This window comes from Vulpes vulpes, chromosome 8, assembly GCF_048418805.1.
Source record: "Vulpes vulpes isolate BD-2025 chromosome 8, VulVul3, whole genome shotgun sequence".
In the NCBI taxonomy this organism is placed as follows: Eukaryota; Metazoa; Chordata; class Mammalia; order Carnivora; family Canidae; genus Vulpes; species Vulpes vulpes.
In genome coordinates, this window is record NC_132787.1 from 24,477,526 (window position 1) to 24,503,442 (window position 25,917).

A 25,917-nucleotide genomic window follows, 5' to 3' on the forward strand; every position below is an offset into this window, starting at 1 on the left:
AGCTTAATCCCAGGACCCGGGGATCATGACCTGAGCCAAAGGCAGATGCTTAACTCACTAAGCCAGCCAGGTGCCCTGAGAGTATGACATTCACAAGTGTTTCTGGGCTTTGTCTATAGGTATAGCTCTACTCCCAGTGTTCCTACTGTTTCCCCGGCCTGCAGCATTCATGATTTATTTGCTTAACGTCCTCTCCCCTGTTGACTATGGAGATTTCGCCCCCCAGGTGACACAGGAAGGCTGGAGTGAGCTAGAGTGAAGTGGAATCACCTTCTCCCAGTTGGGGTAAGCTTGCAGTATTATACCAAAGCTTTCTACCACAGAGTAGACCTTTGTTAGGAAGAAGGATCTGGGATGGTTAGAATAGTAGAAATGTTAGTAGTAGAAGTAGTAGACTATTCTTTCATTCCTGCCAGGGTCATAGTGGTATCTTGGATCTTCAGATCCATGCTGTGAGAACCTGCAGGCATTCCTGGAGGGAAATGTCCACCTCCTTCCTCACCCCTGCCCATGACAGTGACCCAAAGAAATTTCTCACATGAGTCTATAATTAACATCCAGGAATTCGTCAAAATTACCAGTTGAGTATTATTCGTTTAAGGCACCCAGCAGCTTTGCTCCAGGTAAATAAGTATCAGGTGCTGTATACCTGGCTGTGTCCATCTCTTCAGATTTTGGAGTGGTTGCTGTTTGACCTCAGAGAACTGAGAAACCCAAGAGAAGTCACAGATTTTCAATATTCCAATTTTTCTTTCTGTAAGGAAGGGATTGGTAATTTCTATTCTTTACATGTCAGAGCTGAACATATATTTTCTTGACCAAGATTCCCTACTACTGGTAACACAGGAAGTAGTTTAGTTAGGACTGAACTATCCTTACCCTTGGCTTTGGGTCACCAAAATGAAACAAGGAGTCTAGTATAATCGTAGTACCATAACCAAATACTATGTGTAAAACTCTTGCATAGCATTTACTTTGGGAGGCATTTTGGCAGGAGTTTTTTGAGGAATGCATAATTATTAGAGTGGTAATTGAAGGACGAAGTTGAGAAGAGGCGGCTAATCAAGGCATTGTTGGAGAATTACACAGAATAGTATGATTAGGGTGGAGGAATCCACAAGAACCTGTAGGAACTGAGGCTGGAAATATTAGGATATGTCCAGAGTACATTTGGATTGGGAAGTTTTATCAAATTCTATGGCCAGCATGGAGTCACTAAAAGATTTCATAAAGGGTAACAGCAAATGTGAATTTAGCAAAAGTATTGGATAAGCTGAAAGGACACTGGGCTAGGAGTATCAAGCTCAAGATTTGGTATCTGACGAGAGAGAAGGTGAAACCTAAGGTTGTGATGTCTCAAAGTCCAGATTAGACATGTGGGAGGTGAAGTCCAAGATTTGGCTTATAATGTGAAGAATTTGGGATGCAGTCAGAACTTACAACAGAGACTAGATTCTGGAGTCACTGCATGGAAGCTACAGCTTAAACTTTGAATAGAGATGTGGTTCAGAGAACAAGAACATGGGGTAGAACCTTTGGGAATGTGTACACTTAAAGGGTAGGAAAGAGAAAATAAAGTCAATGAAAAAGCCAGAAAGGTGGGAGAAAAAACAGGGTAAGACATAAAGGAAATTAAGGTATAAGAGGTTCCTTTTTTCTTCCATCAATGTCTGGCCTATAAGGTCAGATTCTGAACTGGACAAATGCACCCAGTCCTGACAGAGAAAAAGAGTTTCCTGTAGGACTCAGCCTGAATGACTTGCTTTTTGCCAGAATTCTTTTTTACAGTGGAAATAGACGTCAGTGTTTCACAGGAGGTGGTTAGTGTTTATTAGGTAAAAGTCCACATTTATGAGATAAAGCTCCATTCCTGGAATTTATCCAGATAGGAGAGTGCTTTGTGGTGGCTGTAAAATTGTAGTGACAGCTAAATTTTGGAAATAAAACTACCATGACCTCAGAGGTAACTACAAGTGATTTACTCCAAATCACACAATATATGAAGTTCTTCACAATATATGAATTTCTTTGGAGATCTGGGTTTATATGGAGTGCGTGCTGTATGTATACATACCTTAAAGTACAATCAGATGCTTTACACCAGGTGTTTAGTGGCTTGTTTTGCATGCTGACTATATGGTCAGTGTTTAAAGGAAATCAGGAATCTTTGGTAAATCTCTGCTATAGCAACAAGACAGTTTTCATCAAGTTTGTGAAATGTAATTTTATTAATTAATAGAAGGGCATGTCTTACCAGACACATTGTCCCCAAATAAATAAAATCTCAGCATCATTAAAAGCACACAAACACACAGTTTAACAGGGTACAATACAAAGTCAATTTAGATGATGTTCTTACTTGCATTTACTAAAAATCTGAGAAAGACTGTATTAATCTCTAAATAATTATCTTGCATAAAGAGAAAAGTAGAGCACAGTTATTTTGTAGAAGGTTTTGGGAGTGACAATTTGAGAAGACTGCTTTAAAATATATTAAGATACATCACAGGTCAAATCACACTCTCTGTAACATTACAACATGGAACTGTACTTAATCAAAAATAAAGGTGGCTGAAGAAGGCTGTATACTTTCTTTCCTAACATAATACTAATTTCTATTTTTGGCATGAGTTAATAACCTTTTCCATTAGTAGGAAAATGTGCTCTGCAAACTCTCGGAGGGCACCACGGCCACCATTACATTTGCAGATATATCCAACAGCCTTCTGGGCAGTGGAGCAGGCATCAGCAGGCACGCCACTTAGGCCCACTTTCTTCAAGCACTCCTCATCAGACACTTCATTTCCTATCAAGTAAAGGAAACCCAGGGTGAGTATTTAAGGAGACAAAGAATACTCATTCTAATACAAAAAGCAACCAGCAAGTAATTCTGGTAACTTCAGTAAGACTACTCAGGCATTGTATGTAAGAATACCATAAATAAGGTGGAACAAAGATGTTAAAGTATATACAAGTATAATTGAGGTCTAGGGTTTCCCCTAAGCAATTCAAAATAAATGCTCATCAGTTAAAAGAGAACAGATTATAATTTCTGATTGCCATGCATATTATAATTATTAGAAATTCTATATAAATTATGAATGACTTAAACTTTTTATCAAAAAAATCCCAGGGACACCTGAGTGGCTCAGTGGTTGACCATTTGCCTTCAGCTCAGGTCGTGATCCCGGGGTCCTGGGATTGAGTCTTGCATCAGGCTCTCTGCAGGGAGGCAGCTTCTCCCTCTGCCTATGTCTCTGCCTCTTTCTGTGTCTCTCATGAATAGTAAGTAAATAAAAATCTTAAAAAAAAAAAAAATCCCAAACATATGCAAGAACCCCAAGTTATTGTGGAATAATTATCAAATGTTTTTCTCTTTGCTCCACCCCTTATTTTCTTAGAGGGAAGGCTAGGAAGGAATTCCTAGACATCATGTTTTACCCCCAAACTCTTCAGCATTGACCTCTAACCTGTAAGTATATCTATCTCTAATAAGTATATTTTAAAGAAAGTGACACAATATCATCAAACAAAATCAATTCCTTAATATCATCTAGTAATTAGTATGTGCTCAAATATTTCCAGTTATCTCAAATTTTCTTTTTCCATAGTTGATTTGTTTGCATCAGAAGCCTAATTCCACGTACTGCATTTTGCTGATCTATATTTTAAGTACTTTTATTCTGTAACAGTTCTCTTTGATTTGTATATTGCTTATTTGTTGAAGAATTATCATCCCACTGACAAAACTACATCCTTTCTCCACTTGCCCTGCTCTTCTCTCCCTCTTTCTGTTTTATGTTGATAGGATCAATTTCAGAAGCTCCCAGTACCTCAGATTTACCATTCTGAGTATAATTATTACTATACGGTAGACCAAAACACTCATTAAAAAAGTTTGTTTTAAATCAGTTCCATATTTATCTAGTGAAACTTTTTAAGTTATTAAATATATTGGAATCTGATTTTTTTTCACTGAAAAATGATGGAAATTAAAGTAATTTTAATTAAGTAATTAATTTAATAAAATTTACTTATGTAAGTGTTGATATTTTTAAGGAATATATTTCCATACATTATGTGATCCATACAAAATAGTGCTCTGATTTTAAAATTAAAATTTGGAGTTTACTCTCTATTTTCTTGTTTTCTAGCCTCTGCTTTTTACAGTTTTTTAAAAATGTTACGAAAGCAATGCATATTCTTGGTAGAAACATTTTTTAAAAATCAAGGCAAAACACCAAATCAGTATCATCTGAATTACCACTATTATGGATAATCACTGTATATTAGCCTATGTAATTGTACAATGTTACTGATACAAGTGATACACACTATTTTACTACCGGCAGGCACTATATTAGGCATTCTATATTATCTTCAATTTTCCTTCCAATAGCTTTATAAAGTTTGATTTGTGTTTATACTATAAGTAGGAAAACCAAGGCTTGAAGAAACTCACTTAAGGTCGCGCAGATAATTGGTATATCTGGAATTTGTTATCATTAAAATTGTTTTCTCCTTACAAAAACCGGATCATTTTCTATCAAGGGCTCAGTAATATTCTTCTCCAGGGACTCTTCACATGTGGTTCAAAGGCCAGTCCTGAAGTCCTCAGATGACCTGCTTCCAAAACATTTCTGTGCTTCTCCTTTTGAGGCCCATATTACCCTTGCAAATACTTATTTCATACATGGGTTATATTATATGTATTTTAATAACTTGTCATCTTTAATATCTAAAATGCAGATATTAGACTGAAAATGGTATAAGCAACTCCCAGCAATCAATCCCAAGCCTGCACATTTAAGTGGGTTCTTTTCTTTCCTCCATTATTGGCATATCTGCCCAATTTCCTTCCCGGAATTGCAATTTAAAACTAGGGACATTTTTAACAGAGCAAGTCATCCAGACTGTAATTCCTTATATGTTAGGAATCGGCTAAGTGCTTTACCCAGATTATCTCATTAATTCCTACAACAGGTCCATGACACAGACACCCTTGTTATCTCTAGTTTACAAGGTAGGAAATTAAGGCTTTCATTACCACAGCTGACTAGTCACTGGTGTGGTCTGACTCCAAAACATGTATCATGGTCATTCTACTAGGATACACTTGATACGTACTATCAAACCTCTAGAAAGGCTGTCCCAATTTAGTACTTTCCTCAGTACTACGAATATGCTAATCTTATTCTTTCTTTTTTCTCTATTTCTTAAAAAAAAATCCTCGCCCATTTTATTATGGTTGAATAATAAGATACCAACCAAGATATGCCACTTCTTTCCAGCACAGGCCCATTTCTTTTCTCCACTCGTCCAGAACTGCTAGCTTGTCTGGTACATTGACTTCCATTTTGCAATCCAGTTTTAAGGAAGAGAGTGTCTGCTTTGAACAGGCCCTTTCTGAGATTAATCTCACCTTAAAAAATAAAGAAAAGAAAGAAAGAAGGGCAAAATGAGAAAATAAAGAAAACAAGTATTTCATAATGAAACAACACCTGGTAATAATATAAGCCAGAAATGAGTGGTCTTCTAAAGAACCAATTAAATAAAATTAACTGATATTTTAAAATAATGAATCTTTACAGAATTTTCTAATAGTCCAATAAAGGTAAAAGACACTGGTTTCTACAGTGGGAAGGATTCTACCTGCAAGTTAAAAAATATACGTGGTCTGATCCTAACCTAAGATTCTCTTATAATTCGATTTATCTAGAGGAAAGTCTGTAACTTGTCTCCTGAGCTGCTTAGGAACACATACTTAAGATTTCTAGGGAATTAAAAGAAATTATCTTAGCTTTCATTTTTGAAAATATATTAAGTTATTTTGAATTAAAATTTTCAATCATAAGAATAAGCTACATCTTTTAAAAACCCACAAGGTATTTGGTTTTTTCCTAAATGTTGATACCTATTTTTTATGAAATTTTTCTTGTTGAAACATCCTATGGGAATTATGACATAGTTCCTATTTAAAAATGTTTATACTTACTGAATAAGCAAGAAATATTATTTGCTGAATGAAAAATGCCTAATTTTATTCACCTAAGAGATGATATTTTCTAGGCATGTGAAGGCAAAATTTCAGATATTTTAATAGATAATACTAAAGTTTTAAATCTCTTATTTCCCTCACATGGTCTTTGACCCTGAATCATCATCTTAAAAACCATCACTATATTCAGGGGACACATACCTCAATACCACTTTTCTTTAATAAACTTATCCCAATAGCATCTTTTACATCATAAGATATTATTTCTTTTTGGTCTCCTGATACATAAATGTGGCCATTGGTGAGACATCCATCAATATTGCAAACCAAAAGCTTTATCTCCTTAAGCTTCTCTTTGCCAAAATAGCCATATCTAAAAGAAACCAAAATAGACCTGAGTACAAGTGAAATACTAATCACTTCCTCTCAACTGGCTAACACCAGTAAACTTAATAACCATTCCCACTCAATTATTCAAACATCACCCTTCACATTTACATCATATATATACTTCAACTTCCAGTGTAAGAACTTTGAGTAGAGTGGTCTAACCAGACTACATGTTTCTCAAGTTATTGAATAAGCCATCCATAGGGATATTTTACGTGTATATCTTCCTTACAGGAAAAAACAAATTACAAAGATCCTAAAATGTTGGAGTATCAAAAATTAGTGTCTAGAAAACACCACATATCTACTAAAAGAATGTCAGGGTCAAGTGCAAAAGCTGTGCAAGTCTTGTTTTTACCTTAATACTCTTTGTTCTGCAATAGGCCAATCAATATCCACATCTATATCCACACTGTGCTCAGCTCGCATTTCATAGTATGCCATCTTTCCACCCTAAAGATAGTATAAATGCCATGAGTATTGTTTTTAACATCTATTTGTGATACCAAAAGTTTATTATAATACAGAATAATGAATTCATTTCTACATTACTGAGAAAAATAAATAGCCCAGTAAAATGAGTGACATACAACAAATACTTTCTTGAGGGAAAAACTTATTTCTTATATATTCAAACCATACCCCATAATATTTTTCAAATTCTATCTACACAGTGCAAGCTTCCTATTTTTAAGTACATTTCCATTTTAAGACAGGAAAAAGCAGAAATACCCATCTTCCAATATTCTGAGAAGGAATTTTCTAGAAACCCCTAACTGTAACCTCTTCTGATAGTCTCTCCTCTTAGCATCCAAAAGCAGTATAAGGATTTTCAGAACTTATGTTCCAATTTGCAACTAAGTATCAAGATAGGAGAAGAAAAATGCCTGTAGTATTATTGTACAGAATTGTCTTAGATCCCTGAACTACATGTGGGAGTGGACAATAATTGTCTGGATCACATGTGGGCAAAAGGAAGGATCAATTACTTGATCCTGGGGTCAGGGGTAGAGGGGGAGGCTCTTCCTATGACTGTGATAATTTGAATGTCAAAATCTATTACTGGAAAATTTGATTTTTTAGAACTGTCAGTATCTTCATAAATTTTATGATGAGATACTGCATTGTTCTTCACACTTTAGGAATGGGTCAAATAGCAGGCCCCTTAACAAAGAGTTTGGAAACAGTGCTATCCCTGTGTCAAACCAAATTTTTCCGAATACTCAAACTTAACTAAACAGTCTACAGTTTGCCTATATACTGCCAGAAGATTGTTAAAAATCCTTTTTACCTCAGAGAAAGAGTCACATTAGAATTTTTACCACAGCAAATAGAGGGGTTTTTAAATGCTGATTTTGAGTAACGTAAGGACCTGAATCCAAGTCCCAATAGTAATACTACTTGTTTATGTCCTGAGCCAATTACTTCCTTTTTTCAAAGTGGCCATTTCCTCCTCTGTAAAACTCAGCCAGGAATGTCTACCTTATTCCACTCGTATGCAGATTACATGAGATAACCTATGTAAAGTGCTGTGTATAGTCCTTGGTATATAATAAGGGTTGAATAAGTAACTGCTATTAACTAAAAGGAACAAATAGTATATGATATAACCATGTAGGCTCTAAAGATGTGAGAGACATCCAACTTCATTATTTTAAAATGAGAGTGATGAGATTCAGAACAGATAAAATGTTTATTCAGAGCCACATGGTTAGAGATAAAAGAGAGAACTATAATCTGGCTTTCCTGACACCCAGGTTGGTGCTCTTCCCATCTACAATGTTTTTCTGTCTTTAAAAGCAATAGACTTTTATTCAACTGTTCAGCCACAACCTGAGAGTAACAAACTGTGGATTAAAAACAATTTTGAATGGAATGAAATGAATATCAGGACATGTGTACAACATCCGGTATATGACTCATTTCTTAGAGCAGAATTCCTTGCATATTCACTGGATTCTAAAGATTAGTTTATTATAACCTTACAGGTTAAATGCCCCAGAGGATAAATCTTATCAGTTATTGCCTTTCCTCTAGAAACTGACACTTTCTGTATGAACTGTGCCATATGTCTTCCTTAGAACTGAGGTATACAAATAAAAAGGTTTAAAAGATTTTTGCAAAATGAAGGCACAAACCTGTAAATAACCCATCTCTATCAAATGTCTTTTAGCAAAATAAAATGAGCCATTTTCATATAATTCTCCATCCCAGTCTTGTCGACGAGGTCGTTTAGCTGGATTCAAATTCAGAGGCTCAGTCACTTCACGAACTAAAAGCAAAAAGCTATAGTAAGTCTACGTTGCTTTGAAAACTGAGTATTCATTTAGTAATTTTTAAAAAATAAAAGTAGACTGAAAATGTAAAATATTTTTCTATCTTGATAAATAAATGGACTTTTAAAGGACAAAAATCTCTAATGATCCTGATGATTTATCTTTGTTTGCTAATAAATACTTAATAGTTATTATTATCTAATTATAGAAAAATATTTTACAGAAGAATTCTGAATAATTGAGATTTTAAGACATTTTTAAAAATACAAAATCTGGGAGGACCTCAAGGCAGCCTTAAGGCAGCTTCAAAAGGATAGAACTTGTCATAAAATATCCTTATTTGAATGTCTTAATATATTTCTCTTATTTGCTTCTGTAGCAATACAGTGTGTGTTTATATAATGTGGTTGAGAAATTACATTCACAGAACTATTACAGAAAACTGAAGACTTATGCATTAAATTATTGAAACTTTTATATTGATAAAAATGTTTATATGTTACATATTCTTACCAGTAGTTTAAAAATATACTAAGCACAATAATAAATAATACTTACTTATTACTATCCTTGGTAATGAAGAATCAGCAATTATCAATATTAGTGATTATAACATCATATAATGAATGAAGCCCTCAGTACTGATAAATAGGGATCCTCTTGCCTTTTCACTGTATTTTTCCCAAAGTTGTGTTTATGGATGTGTATTGATATGCACACATGGTTCTGTGTGTGTGTGTGTTTAAAGCTGGTGACTCTTCAGAATCTTTCTTTACTTTTGGCTGTCACTTATGTGTATAACAGCTTCTAGAAATAACTTCTACTTACTTGACTAACTGAACCATCCTCTGTTCAATCCTAATCTACCAGTGTTTGATATAATCTAGGAAAAATACTCATTTATGCTATACATCCATAAATAAATTTATACTATATTTATACATTGAATAGCTACATATGATATAGTTTTATAGGCACTGGATTTGAAGCAATGAATATGACTCTTTCTACTTTCATGGAGTGTAGAATCTAGTGGTAGAGATAGGCAACAAACAAACTCGATAGTTCAAGTGGTACTCTGGGAATGAGAGGGGCAAGTCTTTCCTAAGTGAACAAGGATCAATGGCTATTTTCTCTCTGGGACATCTGCTGAATTGAGGAGGAAGTGAAAGAAAGATCAAACTTGGCATAAGCAGAGGGACTCTGCTGGGGTAAAGAGAAACCAGGAGAGTTTTTAATGGCCCTGTGGACTTGAAGCATAGATTGGCTTCTATAGGAGTGCAACACAGAGCTAGTTCTTCCCACTCGATTATTCTGCTATAGGACTCTTGCTGAGTGTTATGGCACAAGGAGCTAGAGATGGGCTGGAAGGCAGGGAGAGATTATAGTTGTGTGGTGCTTAGATACCAAAGTCCTGTTAGTACGAGGTTATCAGCAGTCCAGACAAGATCAATCTTCTGGCAAGATACCTGCACTAAAGAGGTAAAGAGCACAACTCCTAACTGGGTCAAAGAGACTAGCTCCATATCCTATCTGCCTGATAGAAGAAAGGGTGTGCCCTCCCCAGATGGTCAAAATCCACATATAACTTTTGGTTCTCCCCCAAACTTTACTACTAGCTTACTGTTGACCAAAAGCCTTACCGATAACATAATCAACACATATTTTGTATGTTATTTGTATTGTGTTGTTGCAATAAAATACACTACAGCAAAGAAATGCTACTAAGAAAATCATAAAGGAGAGAAAGTACATTTATAGTACTAGACTGTATTTATTGAAAACCATTGTATGTGGACCCATGAAGTTCAAATCAGTGTTGTTCAAAGGTCAACTGTACTCCAGTCTCTATGTCAGGCATAGGACAAAATATGAGTCATTATGAAGAAGCAGAAATACATTACCCATAACTAGAGAAAAACAGTTGTAGAAACAGAAGTATAAATGACCCAGATGTCAGAACCCACAACTGAGGATTTTCAAATAATTATCATAAATGTGTCAAAGACTGTAGAGGAAAAGATTTAAAAAGATGGAGAATTTCAACAGAGAACAGAATTTCTAAAAATTAACTGCAATGTACATGCGAGAATGGAAAACACATATATCTGAAATAATTCACTAGACAGGACTTACAGTGCACTGGACAAGTCAGAAGAAATGATCAATGAACTCAAATATGTCAACAGAAATTACTCAACATGAAGCACAGAGAGAAAATCAACAAATAATGCAGAACAGACTGTGAGAGACACGTGGACCCCATAAAATTATTTAAGATACACTTAACTCTGAGTCCAAGAAAGAAAGGAGAGAAAAAATGTTGCAGAAGAAATATGTGGAGAGATAATGACACAGAATTTTTGCAAACTAATGACAGATATCAACCTGTAGGCATGAGAAATTCAGAGGATCCTACATAGGATAAACACAAAAAACCCCACATCAATACAAATTGGAGTCAACTATTAAAAATTAAGATAAAGGGAAAGATCTTAAAAGTAGCCTGAGGGGAAAAAAGACATTATATTTAGAGAAACAATGATCAGAATAACAGCTGGTTTCTTTTAAGAAACCAATGGATGGCAGAAAATAATGAAATGACAAATTAAAGATTCATCTCCAAAACAGTAACATCGAATCTTAAAATGCTGAAAGAAAAAAAGGGCAAACCAAAATTTTATATTCAGTGAAAATGCCCTTCAAAGATAAGAGTGAATTATAGACATCTTTAGACAGACAAAAGCTGAGAGGACCTGTTACTAACAGAAATACCCTGTAAGACAGAAGCACACGTAAGTGGGAAGAAATTAAGAATAACAAAAAAAAAAAAGATAGATATCCAGGTGAAGATAAATGACTATTTTAAAATAACTTAAAATATCATTAACTGTTTAAAATAAGTATAACAATAATATATCATGGGGTCATAATATATATAGAAATAGATTATGTGACAAGGGGCTAAATAGAAATTTACTATTATAAATTTCTTAGTTATTTGTAAAAATACAAATTCAGGCAGATTATAACAATGTAAGAGTGCAAAGTATAATCCTCAGAGCAGTCCTGTCAAATAGAAATATAATGTGAGCCATATATATAATTTAAAATATTCTAATATGCCTACAGTTTAGAAAAAGTAAAAAGAAGTGAAATTAATTGTAACAATAGATTTCATTTAGCCCTAATACTTTAGTATCTAAAGTATTGTTTCAACATGGAACAAATATAAGAATTATTAGATATATTGCAAATACTTCATACTAATCTTAGAAGTCCAATATGTATTTTTTGCTTAATGCATATCTCAACTTGGACTAACTATACTTTGAGTGCTAACAGTGGTAAAGGCTACTATATTAGATGGTAAGGTTCTACTGTGATTACAAAAAAAGAATACAAAAAGTTATACAGTATAAAACGGAATAATTTTTCAAGAATTTATTAATCCAACAGAAGTTTAAGTGACTTTATAAACAAGGAACATGAGCATAGAATCACAAGAAATACCACTCTGGGTGAGAACCATTGTTCATCAATAGGAGTCTGTTTCACAGTGGTTCTAAGAAAATATGACAAGACAAAGCTCTTGTTCCTAACATTCACTTCTTGACGTTAAAAGATATTTATTCAAACATTTCTAATTTTCTTAAAGATATTCATGGATCTATTTTTTATGGCCTTGTCACCTATTTAATGTACATACTTCCTGAATTTCTTGAACTTTAATCATATAGCACACAAAGCTCAACATTCAACTGAACACTGGGCTTCCTTGATTTGCTTCAAAAATTTGTTTTTTAAGTTTTAATAGATCCTTCCTAGAAATTATTTTGGAAATTTGCTAAGTAAGTTCAAAGTTAAAATATATAGCTTAACACAGAATCTGGCACAGAGAAGACAACCAGTAAACATTTACTGAATGACATCAATCAGTAAATGTATTTATTGATATATTTCATTGGTTTGGGTAGCAGTCGTATTTTGAGATTAAAGAATCTTATTTTCAGTTCTTCTTTATCCTCTTACTTGTTCTTTTTTGCTCGGTCTCCAGTTTCATTGCACTTTCCTTACTGTCTCCTTTAAGTCTCACATATGTTGGAGACAATTAGGCCAGGTTTTCTATATTCAACAAATATCAGGGCACCTAAAAGAAATCATATCATCTTTCCTTATGTATATTGCAATATTCACCTATTTGTTGGTCATCCTATTCTTTTTTTTTAAAGATTTTATTTATTTATTAATGAGACATAGAGAGAGAGAGAGGCAGAGACATAGGTACAGGGGAAAGCAGGCTCTTTGTGAGAAGCCTGATGAGGGACTCAATCCCCAGGACCCTGCGATCATGACCTGAGCTGAAGGCAGTTACTCAAACACTGAGCCACCCAGGTACACCCATCCTATTCTTTATTCCATATTTTACTAGTTTATCTAACCAGAAATCAGCCTCCTGCTAACTACTGTGGAAGTCTCCTTACATAGGAGTGACCTATTTTGGGAGGCAATTCCACAATTTATTCCTGAGGTCCTCCAGAACATTTTTGGTAGACTGCTATCCCCATGATCCCAATTACAATTTATATGGAGTTTACCAAGTAAGCCTAGAACAAACAGAAGTATTTCATATCTAGAAAAACGACATGCCTGCCTCAAAAGGCAAATAGACTGTTAAAATGTCCATTTGTAAAAAGTAAAGCAGGGAATTTGGTCTGTCGTCTCAATAATCACAAGACTTAGAACTGATTATAAATGTCATTACCTACTACAGTTAATTCGATGTTGCTCCCTTCATTCCTAAAGAATATTTACATATGAAAAACTGATTCTCCATAAAAGCTAAAATACTGATAGATTACCTCCTTTCTGAATTTCACTCCATCGAAACTGATGGCGTCGCACAACAGAGAAAACAGAATCATATCCTTCCTCTCGAATCATTTCTGCAACTTTTTGAAGGTCAGTAGGATGTAAACACGGAGAAGTTGCTTGAATATTTCCTACAATATCAACCTCTTAAAAAGACAAAACAAATGAAAAGGACATCAAAGTTCTTTGCAAGGAATACAAAGATCTTCAACTGTAAAAATGAGTCTTGTGAAATAAGGTGGAAATTATATAAAATTTTGAATAAACTATCAAATTCATACCATTGTGATAATTAAGAAATTCTATGATGGCATCTAGTGAGGTAGAACTGTCTTTTGAAACTTCAGAACTTCTTCGATGAACTTGGGCACCAAATTGTTTGGCCACATTCTCAATTTCATCATGGTCTGTTGAAACCCACACACTGTATAGGTATTAAAAAAATATAAAAAGCCAAATCATTAAAAGAAGCCACTAAAGATAAAAAGGACTTCTGCAACCCCAAAATACAGCTTATATGTTAGAATAATTTTTATACCATCAAAAAAATAAACACAGATCTAACGTCATATAAAATATATAATTAAAGAATTATACTTTGCATATAAACTATATAATATCTGAATAAAAATGCAGTACCATTTATGTTTACATAAAATATTGTATTTGTATTATGTCTTACATTATTTATATAAATATTATTTATGGAGCCCTATAGTTTTATAAGATTAGAAAAAATGACACTTGTATCTTTTAAGGCTACTGGAATATTATGTAAAACAGTAGTGGCCAGAAGTTCAAATAAATCTAAAGGAAATAAAGAAGATCCTGCTCATTCAAATCCAAATTATTGTATGAGAATTTTAATATACTTGCTAAGAAAAAAAAATGGAATTGGCTTAGCCAAACCATGAAGCTGAAAGAATTTGAAGATTGGAAGCAATGAAATGCCCAAATCTAGGCTCAAAATAATCAGAGAATCCAACTCTCTTGGTCTGCCAACTAACAGTAGGTATACTATAAATACATGAACACAGAATCAACTGACTAATAGCCACTGACAACAATTATAGACATGGAGAACATGACTTGATGAGCTCTGGGAAACTTAATTTAATTGCTCCTTTAACCACATCTTACATGGCTCACTATTTAAAATTTATAAGATGATGACTAGGAGTAAAATGCTACTTTGGAGTAACGTGCCAGTCTCTACTGAGGTTATTTCCTAGACCTTTACAAATTCCCTTTTTCTCGAAACAAAAGATGTGAATATTACTCTAGCCACAATGTTTTATTAGTGATATTACACAAAGTTTAATGACTTACTCTCTGGCATATGCATTTATTTATTTTTTTATTGCCTTCATTCACAATTTACTGGGGATAAGAGGAACTGCATGTTTCAGATGTCTATGCTCAATTGTCAAGAGTGAAAAGAAAGTGAGAAACTAAAGAAACATTTCTTTCTTTCTTTTTTTTTTAAGGAGATAGAAGTTTATTGAATATAGAAAAATTTCTAACACCTCTAGATTTCATTTATTAATTTCTGTTCTTCCTTTTAATATATGTGGAAGGAGGATTAAATCCAGAGATAAAGTCAATAAACCCCCTAAAATTTCTTTTTTTTTTTAAAGTCTAGTAAACAAGATGAGCCACTGGCCAGGGGTCAGATGTCTCCCATTTACTGTCACTCTGCAAGGCAGAACACAGAACCCCCCATTTTTCCCCATCTTGAAATCTGAAATATTTGGGGACAGATTTTTACTGGAGAAATATCATAGTTAAAGGTATATAACAAAGTAAAGTACCAGTACCTAGTTTTAAAAAACAGAAGGTGAAGGCAGGATGGGAAGATGGTAAATACATTAAAAAGTGAATTAGTAAAAGCAAAAGAAATGGTCTTTTGACATCTAATTTATGTCACTAATTGAAATAAGTTACTGCTGTTATTATTCTGATTTTCTGTAATGAAAATTCAACACCACAGGATTTAGTGATATTTTTGAAACGCTTAAAAGGTGAATAAAAAACAACAAAGGTTTTGGAAGAGGTTTTTCTTCTTTCTTCCCTTTTATCATTCCTTCATTATTTCTTTATTCATGAAACATTTACTGAGTGCCTATTATGTTTCAGGTCCTACTTTGGGCAATGGAGACAAGATAGTCCATTTTCCTGAGAAACTTTCAGTTTTCAGCCTATTAGTAGAGACAGTGGCCAACACAGTTCTATAATTCCCTTTAAACCATCTGGGAAAGAGAGGTAAGAAAGCAATGACTAACTTCTCTACAATGCTTTATTTTTGCAAAGTCTTTTTTTATAGTGACTGCTACATAACATGCTCAATCTATATGTGTTAATAAATGAAACAATAAATGGTTAACAGCATGGGATCTGAAGGAATGGGTTCAAATCCTGGCTCCACCACATGTTAGCTATATGACCTTAGGGAAAATTCATAATCTCCCTAAGCCTCAATTTTCAGTAAAGTGCAGGTGATTAAAAAAAAAAATGCAGGTGATAATAACAGTAATTACCTCATATCATTGTTATGGGGATTACATACAAACCACAACACACAATAAACATTTCATACGTTTTAGCTATTCAAAATAATAAAATAGGAATGGCAATAAAGGAACATAGACACAGTCTCATTTAATCCTCACACTGCCTCTGCTGGAAGGAAAACTGAAGTTCTGCTTTCAGAATTTCAAAGGTCCAAAAGTCTAATTTATACATATGAAAATAGCATCCCATATGTAGACTTAAAATACAATGATCATCATTAATAACTATGTAAGTAGCTAGACTTCCTTTGGTTTAGGGGAATCAGAAGAGGAAGGGCAAAAAAGAATGAGCAAGTGAATAAACAGGCCTAATAAAATTTAAAAGCAAGTACAGAGTAGACGTCAAAGCCTAATGCTAATGGCTTTAACATCTAACAGGATGAAGTCATATTACATCTAACAGGATGAACAGGACTATCAACCCTGACGCCTAGCAAAATGATTTCAAATCATAAACTGCCATTTTAAGGATAACACAGCATAGGCCTACCATTAATCATAAATCTACACCCTACAAATGAAACTAAAGTTCGTGGGCTTTTTTTTCCCCACAAGTATGTTAGGTAACATTTACAAAATCAATTTGTTCTGAGGTTTCCTAACACAACATTGAACCACTGTTGAAGAGAAGCTCTTACAAACCCACCTCTAACAGTAACTTTTTACCAAATGAAAAAAAAAAATCCTCTTAGCATTTTTTCTCAACTGTTAAATTAGTATGCAAAGTTAGCAACCTTGAAAGTACTGTTAGCTTTGACTCTGAGCAGGCCAGAAAAATTTTCCTCAATGAACAAATCATGGTTTTGAACAAAATAATCTCCAAAGCATTTCCTAGCCTTGAGAAACACAATCAGGCAGCTGCAATTTTCTTCAATTCCTTCCTCGGGTGAATATTTCAAAGAAAGAAAATAGAAGGTGAGGAGTGACAAGGTTGCTCCAAATTTGGACTGAAGCTTCAGAATAAATCAATTAAATCCAAATTAACACATTTTAATTGAGGTCCCAACACATTAAGCATACCAAGATCAGTAAGAGTACCTGCTCACAAGAAGCTCTTCAACCCAGTAGAGCAATGGTCATCCCAGGCCAAATCTGGCTCACAGCCTGCCTGTTTTCATAAATAAACTTTTCATGGAATACAGCTATGCTCATTCACATATGTATTGTTTGGCTACTTTCACAACATACAACAGAGCTGAGCAACACAGACCATTTGGCTTGCAAAGTCTAAAATATTTAGAATTTGGCCCTTTACAGGAAAAGCTGGTAGACCCCTGAAATAGAGAGTAAAGACACAAGTCCATGAATACTTGAAGGTCAAAGCACGTTAGCAATGGAAAGAATTTTGAAGATAATTACAACTTTCCCATTTTACAAGTAAGGAAACTGTGACCCGCAGAAGACATGAAGATTGTAAAAACCTTCCATACGAGGGGAAAATGTCAAGGATATATCACACACTATACGGCAGACACTACTCTAAGGGCTGTATGTACACTACCTCACCTAATCCCCTCAGCAAGCCTTTGAGGTGGATACTTAAGTCCATTCTGCAGATAAGGAAATTGAGGCACAGATGTTAAGTGATTTACCCAAAGTTGCAGTTAACATGTGGTGAAGCTAGAAATTCAAATCCGCAGTTAGACCACAGGGTCTTTGGCCTTACCTCCCTGCACAGTGCATGCACTAAAAGCTCTGAACAATGCTGTTCTGTATACAGAAAACAAAGGTACAGTTACTTTCCATTGAGGGGATCAGCAAAAACTGCATTGTGGAAGTAGTGCTAGTCCCTTTCATTACCTTTTTAGTTGAACTTTCCAGATCTCAGAAGGGATGCCACCACATAGCAAACAGCTATGCAAACTAAAGAGAGGAAAATCACTTTATTACACCATATTCTAAGTTTGAGAAGGCAGAGTCAGGCAGATAATGCTCATTTTGCTGGTTAAGGAAAATATTGGTTTTATTTCTTCTAATTACTGTTATTAGTATAGTAACAGATACCATCATAGGTGGCTTTAAGTATAAAATATCATTCCTATTGTCAAGATGCTTATACTCTACATGTATTAAACAAAACTGGAACAGAAAAAGTTCTCAGGAATCATTTATTCTTGCATGGAATTTTGTACAAATGAATTTTAATAAATGGAAACAGGAAAATTGCTGCGTAATATATATTTTCCGATTATTTTGTAGCAAGATCCCCTATGTCTGCTAAACTGTCACATGGTGCTTGGGGGGGCGCTCCATCACCAGCTCCAAGAGTGGAAGAGGCAGCTAAACTGTACCAATACAAGCACTGCTGTAGCCACAGTGACTGGCTCGAGGATGAGCAGGTGACCCAGAGAGACTCTTTTTTGGCTAGACTTAAACTGGGAAGGATATGAAGAGTAAAATAAAGGGGTAAACAAAGCGGGACACTAAAGCGGTAAGGACGGGTCTACTTTGTTAACTATGGCAATAGGGGAAAGAATCCGGCATAAACTAAACTCAAATTCCCCAAAACAAAAGCTGGAGATTTCTTAAAGGTTGTAGTGCGTTAAGAAAAAAGTATTGCAGGGGTGTTAGAGGGGATTAGTTCATGTGACTAGGCCATCAGGGTTTGTTAACTTCTGACTTTATGATGGGAGGCAAGAAGTGAGTTGAAGCAAGGTGCCCATTGAATCTAGGCCCTTAATTCTCAAAGGTGTTTGCATTTCAAAGAGAGCTCTCTGGTCCTTGAGGAAACAGTTTGGGGTGGTAGATTTATATTCCAAAGGATGGAGAAGGGGTTTATAATTATAAGCCTTCTAAAGTAGTTTTTCCGAGGGGGGTTCAGAGGCTGCCTTTCACCACGTTGTCCCTGAAACAAAAATTCTCCTGGCAGCATTGAGCTTTCTCAGCCATTTTAAAGGGGTACACGTTCCCCACCAGGGAAGGCCTGTTGTTTCTACAAGGCCTTCCGAGTTTGGACAAGTTTTTAAGCGCTGAGAGTTTTGCAGTTCTCAGCACAACAGCCTGACACCGTAAAAGGTAGAGCATATCAAAAGAACCAAGAAATGGAGGATTCTGGTGACAGGGTGCACCATTCCCTAACCCTGCTTTATTTTTCTTGAAAATATTTATCACCACCAAATACAGTATATACTGTTTGTATACTGCCTGTCTTTCATCATTATAATGCAAGTTCCTGAGACCAGGGACTGAATATTGCTACTGCTACAACCTCTAGTAACGAACACAGAACAGTGCCAGGCATGTAGTAAGTGGTCAATAAATATTTGCTAAATGAATGAATCAATTTTCGCCTTTGGATCTCATCGTACCTGAAACAAGCCTTACCCTTTCTTGTTAAGCCAGGCTGAAAGGGGCTTCCTGACATGCAGCTGAAGAGTTGTAAATGAGTTTTGTTCTTAATCTATCGAGAAAATGACTTTTGATCTTTACTTCATTTTACAAAAACGGCATATTGCTGCTGCCTTGATGCACCTTCTTTTTTTTCCCCAGTGTGCACTCTTTGTACAGATGAAAAAAATGTCCCAAAAGTCTATAAGCTCCAAAATGACAAGAATCATGTCATTTCATCTTGGTGTTTCCTTGGATGTGTATGGTAGAAACTGGGGCTCAGTAAATGTTTACTGAATTGAACTAAATCCCCAAGTCTTTCCCTATCTCTCCTTTGCACGCTTCCTATTACATTACTACACTAGTGTTATCTTCTGGGTGCCTGTCCCTATTTACCTCGCCCCACCCAGGGCTTCCTTTGGATAAAAACATTAATTAGTAAATTCATACTTCTGGAGTATCTTTTGTTAAACAAGACGAGTTACATGAAAATCATATACCCATATATTACGGGGCAATTAACAGGCTCCAGAAACAATCACCTCTTTAGGAACCAAAAACCCAAACGTTAAAAAAGTTTATTTTCCACAGTAACAAATTCAATCATAATTAGGGTGAAGTTACCATGTGTCAACTCATTCCTAACACAGAATTCTTTCTTTTATGAATAACATCAGCTCGTGACTCCTGACCAAAATGGCATATGGCAATGTCTCTGAAGGATGCACAATTAAAACTTGTCATTAGGGCACACGAGCTTCCAAAGATATAATAAGAACCATTTTATAAGCACATCCTAAAACAGCCTGCCGTACGTTTTCTCGCTACCTCTTGCCTAGGTAGAGATGTAGGTAGTTTCCTAGATTGTGCTGACTCACAGGCTGAGAGCTTGGAGTTTTTTTCAAAGGTCAGAAAGAGATCTCCAAGCTGAGCTTGGAACTAGGAAGCCTTGACACCTGAGTCCATTCACGAGCCTGATGGCTCCCTAATCGATGGGCACCAGGTGGTTATGGGCGGCTAAGCAACAGGGGAACCCCGATGGCCTCTGTCCACAAGAGTTCACCTATAACCACAGGCGTTTCACAGGGGCGGCCTCCTCTACCCTGGGAGGTCAACCCGGGAGCGGCGGCGGCTGCAAAGGAGGGACGCCCCTTGCGCGGGTGGCGTTCTCAAGGGCAGGGACAAGGAAGTGCCCCAGGTCAAGACTGACAGCTGATGCGGAACAAGGAAGAAGCCGGAGCACTCGGTCCCGGCGCTCTCCACGGGCGCCCAAACACCCCGGACCCTGCACACCCCGTCCAGGAGCAATTACCCGGGAACCCCGGCCCCCCAGCGGCCCGGCTCCGCGGCTCCGCGCCGCCGCGTCCCGACCCCCGCCCAGGCCGCGCCGCCCACTCTCGCACATGCGCACCTCTGGAAGACCCCCGAGTCCAGGGCCGCACGCAGCACCCAGCCAATGAGCGGGACCCCCGCCAGGTGCTTAATGTTCTTCAGGGGGATGCCCTTGCTGCCGCCCCGGGCCAGAACGAGGGCCGCCAGGTGCGGGGGCTTCTCCACACCTCGGCCCTGGCCTCCGCGGGAGTTGCGCTGCAGCTTCGGCGGCCGGCCCCGGGAGGGCCGCCCCCGCGGGTTGGAGACGGAGGTGGCGGCCCCCTTCTCCACCGAGTCCATCTTCCTCCCACGCCTTCTCCCCAGCTTCTCCACATCCGGGAGCTCTTCTCTCGCCACCTCAGCTCGGCGCCGCCCGATCTCCCCGCCCGACCGCTCGCGGGGGTGGCTGGTCCCGGCCCTGGCCCCGCCCCTGCCACGGGCCGCCCTTTGCGGGGCATGCCGGGAATTGTAGTCCGCGGCCGGCTCGCCTGGGTCCGGTAGGCCCAGGAGGCTCTGCCTGGGAGTCCCCAAACCGGCGCCAAGCGGAGGGAGAAGGGGGGGCGGTCCAGAGATAGCTAGAAAGAAGTGCAGCTTCTGGGAGCACGGGGTTGATATTATACAGAGATTTCTAAGATAGGCAACGTAGAGTATAATTTTTTTTTTTTTTTTTGCTAAAGAACTTACCCACTTAAGAAATGTAGTGGGTTTCCCACTGCGCACTCAGATGCACCCTAACACGAATCAGTCTTTTTTTTTTTTTTAAAGGTTTCTTTTCTTTTCTTTTTTTTTTTTTTTTTTAATTTATTATAGTCACAGAGAGAGAGAGAGGCAGAGACACAGGCAGAGGGAGAAGCAGGCTCCATGCACCGGGAGCCCGACGTGGGATTCGATCCCGGGTCTCCAGGATCGCGCCCTGGGCCAAAGGCAGGCGCCAAACCGCTGCGCCACCCAGGGATCCCCGAATCAGTCTTATAGTTAAAAAATTATAAGCATGTTTTTTTTCTGCTAGGTTTCTGACTCTTTATTTCCAAGAGATTACCTCATTCAAATGTCCTACAGGCACCTTCAATTCGACATTTAAAAAGCTCCACTCTCCATCTGGGCTCAAACTGCTCCTACATCTCCATTTTCTATCAACGTCACCCAACAGGTAGCATTGAAAACCTGGAAGTCAACCTTGACTATTCCCCTACAGTGTAGTAATCACCTATTCTTGTTGTTATTGTTGTTGTTTTGTTCACTATAAATCTTTTCCTTTTAGAAAATGTTGCCTCTATTATCTGGTGGAGCTTTCAGTCACATCCTCTGCATTGCAGAGGCGAGTGTGTGACCCAAACTGGTGGATGTAGTGTCTCATCTTTCTGAACATAGCTGTGGTCTAGGGGTAGGAACATGACCAAGCAGAGCCCATTGGAATCCTTCCCAGAGACTCTGGGGAAGAAAGGATCTTTTTCTTGCTAAGTTTTGGGCTACTAAAAACACTATAAATCTGACTCTTCAGGGCAAGACGAGCGAGAGGTAATAGGGGAGTTTGCTCTTCTGAAATGGGCTGGGAGACCAATGCTCACACCGAAAAAAGCAGTGCCAAGACATGCAGAAGAGAAGAAAGAGCCCTGTGGTATCATTAAATCTCCTGATCCAGTAAGAGATTCAAAGGCGTGTATACACACACACACGCACACAATCTCTTCTTTCTTTTTGGCAAAGTTCCTCTGACCTAACACATATTTTGTCTTTCACCACTTCTGTAAGCCTGTAACTAGAAATAGTCTTCTTGTCTAGTAGAGACTAACACATCTAGAAGGAACGGGAAGTGGTACTGCTGTTTCTTTTCAAGGAAGGTAAAAAGGCCTTTGCACTTCTCAGGTCTTGGCCCTTTCTGAAAAGGAGAGGAAAAGCCTTTAGTGTTTTAGATCTTAGGAGAGGCACTAGAAACTTCACATCTCTTTGCCTGTGAAGTAGCTGATGGACCAACCCTTCCTGGGACCGGTTCAGGGAGAGGGTGCTGCGCTGGCAGATATGGGAAAGGATGGCTATAAACAGACCTTGGTGCAAGCTTGGAGAAGGGAGTTACGTTCCAAGAACCATTCCAGAGCAAATGGTCAATTTGCCACCCTCCCCTCTCACTGGCTCTTTGAATAGAACCTTGCAATTATTATGCTTCAGAGACACCAACACTGATTTTTTTGGATAATGGTGTGAGGAGGACACCTACTGCTTCTTACACACCAAAACTCTCTTTTACTCTCTACCTCAATAACAACCCTAGGTACCACTAATAATACAGTCGCCATTCTCCACAGTAATTCCCTAGAGGCCCGTAAGCCCTACTGGGCCACCAACACTTCAGTAGATTGGCTTCTGTGGTACATTGGTGTCCTCCAAGCTGCGGAGAAAGCAAGTGCCACCGATGTTACTTATCAAAGAGATTATAGGATTTGCGTAAATGCTATGAGATTGTGGGCTGCTCCAGGAGAGGGACTGTTCCTTCTCTGTAATCATATCTAGAACAGTGTGTGGGTCCGAGTTTGTGTTCAGTAAATGTCAGTGAGCTGCATTTCATATTACTTCTCCAGTCTCTGCCCACACATACTTTTGTTTATATTTGCAATCTTATGATAATTAAGCATTTTGTAATCTTTATATTGTTACAGTACAGTTTTGGTTAGGCTTGAGAACTGGCTGATTTCAATCTTGAGAGAAGAGAAAAAGAGAGACTGGGGTGGGGGATGGTAGTAGAAGTAGAAAATAGTTCATCTAGTTCCAAATATGGCACATGGAAGTTTAATAAATATTTTTTCAGTAAAATTAGAGGATACTTATTTAATATAGTTTTCTGCTACCTAATCAATGAGCATAAAGATTCAGTTAAGCAAGTTGAATAAACTCTAGGGAGCTGCTGTAGAACATTGTACCTATAGTCAATAATAATGTATCATGCACTTAAAATTTTAAGACAGTTGATCTCATGTGAAGTGTTCTTATCACAATGACCTTTTTTTAAAGAGAAAGAATGACTATGCCAGGAAAAAGAAATGTTAGCTTGTTTTTGGATTAGTTTGGAGGAATAAAAATAAACCACCCTCAAAGCAAATATTCAGATTCATCCTTTTTTTAGAGACGAGTGTGAAGTGTTGCTGCCAAGTAATAATTCATTCATATTTATAGTGAAAGAACATATTTTCATATTAACTCTTGTTTTATGATTCTGTATATGAACATACCCAGTGCACAGAGGAGTCTTTTCATTCATTCACTTGTTCCCGTTCATTGCATTCCATAAGCTGGGTGCTGTGCTACACTTTAGGTATACCAAAGGAGATGACCAAGACACAGAACATAGAATCCTGATGGGAAGACAGGCAAACTCAGTGGAGTGTGCTTTGTGTAGTGACGGAAGTGCATGTGCTGAGGTAGGCCAGCACGGGGGAGAAGAAAATGAGATTTTTGTTGGCCGAGATAAATCTGGAAATACTGTTAAAGTATCAGAATGTTCTAGGCTGAGGGAACAGCATTGCGAGGGACACAGAGGAATGAAGCACCATGATAAATTGGAAAACTTGAAGTAGGTCACTATAATTGGAGCTCATGATACCTGTTGGTTAGTGGCAAAACATGCGAAGAGAGAGGAATAGGTGCACCAGGTTACAGCACAGAAAGGCATTATAGGCCAAGCTTTGTCAAGGAAGTTATAGAGAGCAGGGATAGGACATAATTGACTTCATTCATTCTTTCAGCAAATCATTATTACAGGACTACTGTGCATCAAGTACTTTTCTAGGCCCTGGAAAAATACACTGAAGATGATGAAAAGTCCTCAATATCTGAATATATCTCAAAAGTATAACTAATTTGCTGGCAGACAGCAACTGTTTGGCCTGACCGTTAGCAGAAGGGAGCGCCTATTCACTGAGATGGAAAAGACTAGAAAAGAACCAATTTAGGGGAAAGAACTAGGAATTCTGTTTTGTACTGGTCAAGTATGAATCATATATCAGACGTTCAAGAGATATAAAAGTGGGATATTGAATATATGGCCTGGAGTACACAGGAGAGGTCTAGAAGATAAGTATAACTTTGGTGTTATTGACATACAGGTAATATACAAAGCAGTAATACTAGATGACATGTAGCAGGTATTGGTAGGTAGAAAAGAGGAGGAGCTAGAGGAACTAGATGAGCTCAGGTAAAATGAAAAGTTGTTGGAAAAGTAATCTGAACATCTGAACCCTGACCTTCGCAGACCATTCAGGAAATGAAAAGGAGACAGAATGGCCACAATTTAGAAGGGAAACCAGTGTGCTAGCCTGAAGTCTAAATGAATAAGAGTGTTAGAGGAGGAGAAAGTGGTCAGCTGTATCAGGTGTTATGACGGCCTTATAAACAGAAACTGTTATATTTAGCAATGTGGAGTCATTAGTAATCTTAAGGAAGCCTGGCCTAGTGGCTTGGTGGTGGCAAACCCTTGATTGGAGTGGGTGAAGCAGAATGAGAAGAGGGGAGGTGAAGATTGTGAGTACAGGCAACTAAAGAGTTTTGGCATAAAGACAAAAGAGGCAAGGGACAGTAGTGGAAAGGCTAAACAGTGTCAAAAGAGGCTTTTATTTCTTAAATTAAGCGGTGTTTTGAAAATAATAGCATCTTTGCATGGTGGATAAAGGAAGTTAGAAAAGGAAAATCTATTGATATAGAAGAAAGAGGGAAGACCTGTTGCCTCTCCTTTAGTAGACCACAGGATATGTGATCTAATTCTAGGTGGCAGGACTGGTTTTGGCTAGTAATAGAAGAGAAGACAAACTTTATGGGCACATGTTCAGGTGTGTGGCTTAATGTGGCACCCAAACCAGACAAGATATCATAAGAGAACTACAGACCAATATCCCATATGAGTATAGAAACAAAAATTTTCAACAAAATTAGTGCATCCATTTTCTATGGCTATTGAAAATGAATTACCACTAAATTGGTGGCTTAAAATAACAGAAACTTATTCTCCCACAGTTCTGGAAGCCAGACATCTGAGGTGAGTATCTCTGGGCTAATTTTGTGGTGTCAGCAGGACAAGGCTCCCTCTGGAGGCTCCGGCAGAGAAACCATTCCTTGCTTTTTCTAG

The 25,917-nt window shown here is 37.4% G+C and overlaps 1 protein-coding gene across 2 annotated transcripts; it reads right to left on the reverse strand.

Annotated features, from left to right (window-relative positions):
- Nucleotides 1–2,209: 2,209 nt before the first annotated feature.
- CMAS (cytidine monophosphate N-acetylneuraminic acid synthetase) lies at nt 2,210–21,233 on the reverse strand. Of its 2 annotated transcripts, none has more exons than XR_012002928.1 (8): nt 20,845–21,232; nt 13,818–13,960; nt 13,527–13,682; nt 8,527–8,660; nt 6,747–6,841; nt 6,200–6,371; nt 4,463–5,422; nt 2,210–2,806 (listed from the first exon to the last, which is right to left on the reverse strand). XR_012002928.1 is itself a non-coding variant. In XM_025995114.2 (8 exons), exons 1-8 carry the CDS (start codon nt 21,102–21,104, stop codon nt 2,616–2,618), a joined length of 1,305 nt encoding a protein of 434 aa, XP_025850899.1. In that variant the 5' UTR covers nt 21,105–21,233; the 3' UTR covers nt 2,210–2,615. The 2 variants fall into 2 exon arrangements, 1 of the variants encoding a protein (XP_025850899.1); XM_025995114.2 differs by having other exon boundaries at nt 5,269–5,422; nt 20,845–21,233.
- Between the last annotated feature and the right edge of the window lie 4,684 nt (nt 21,234–25,917).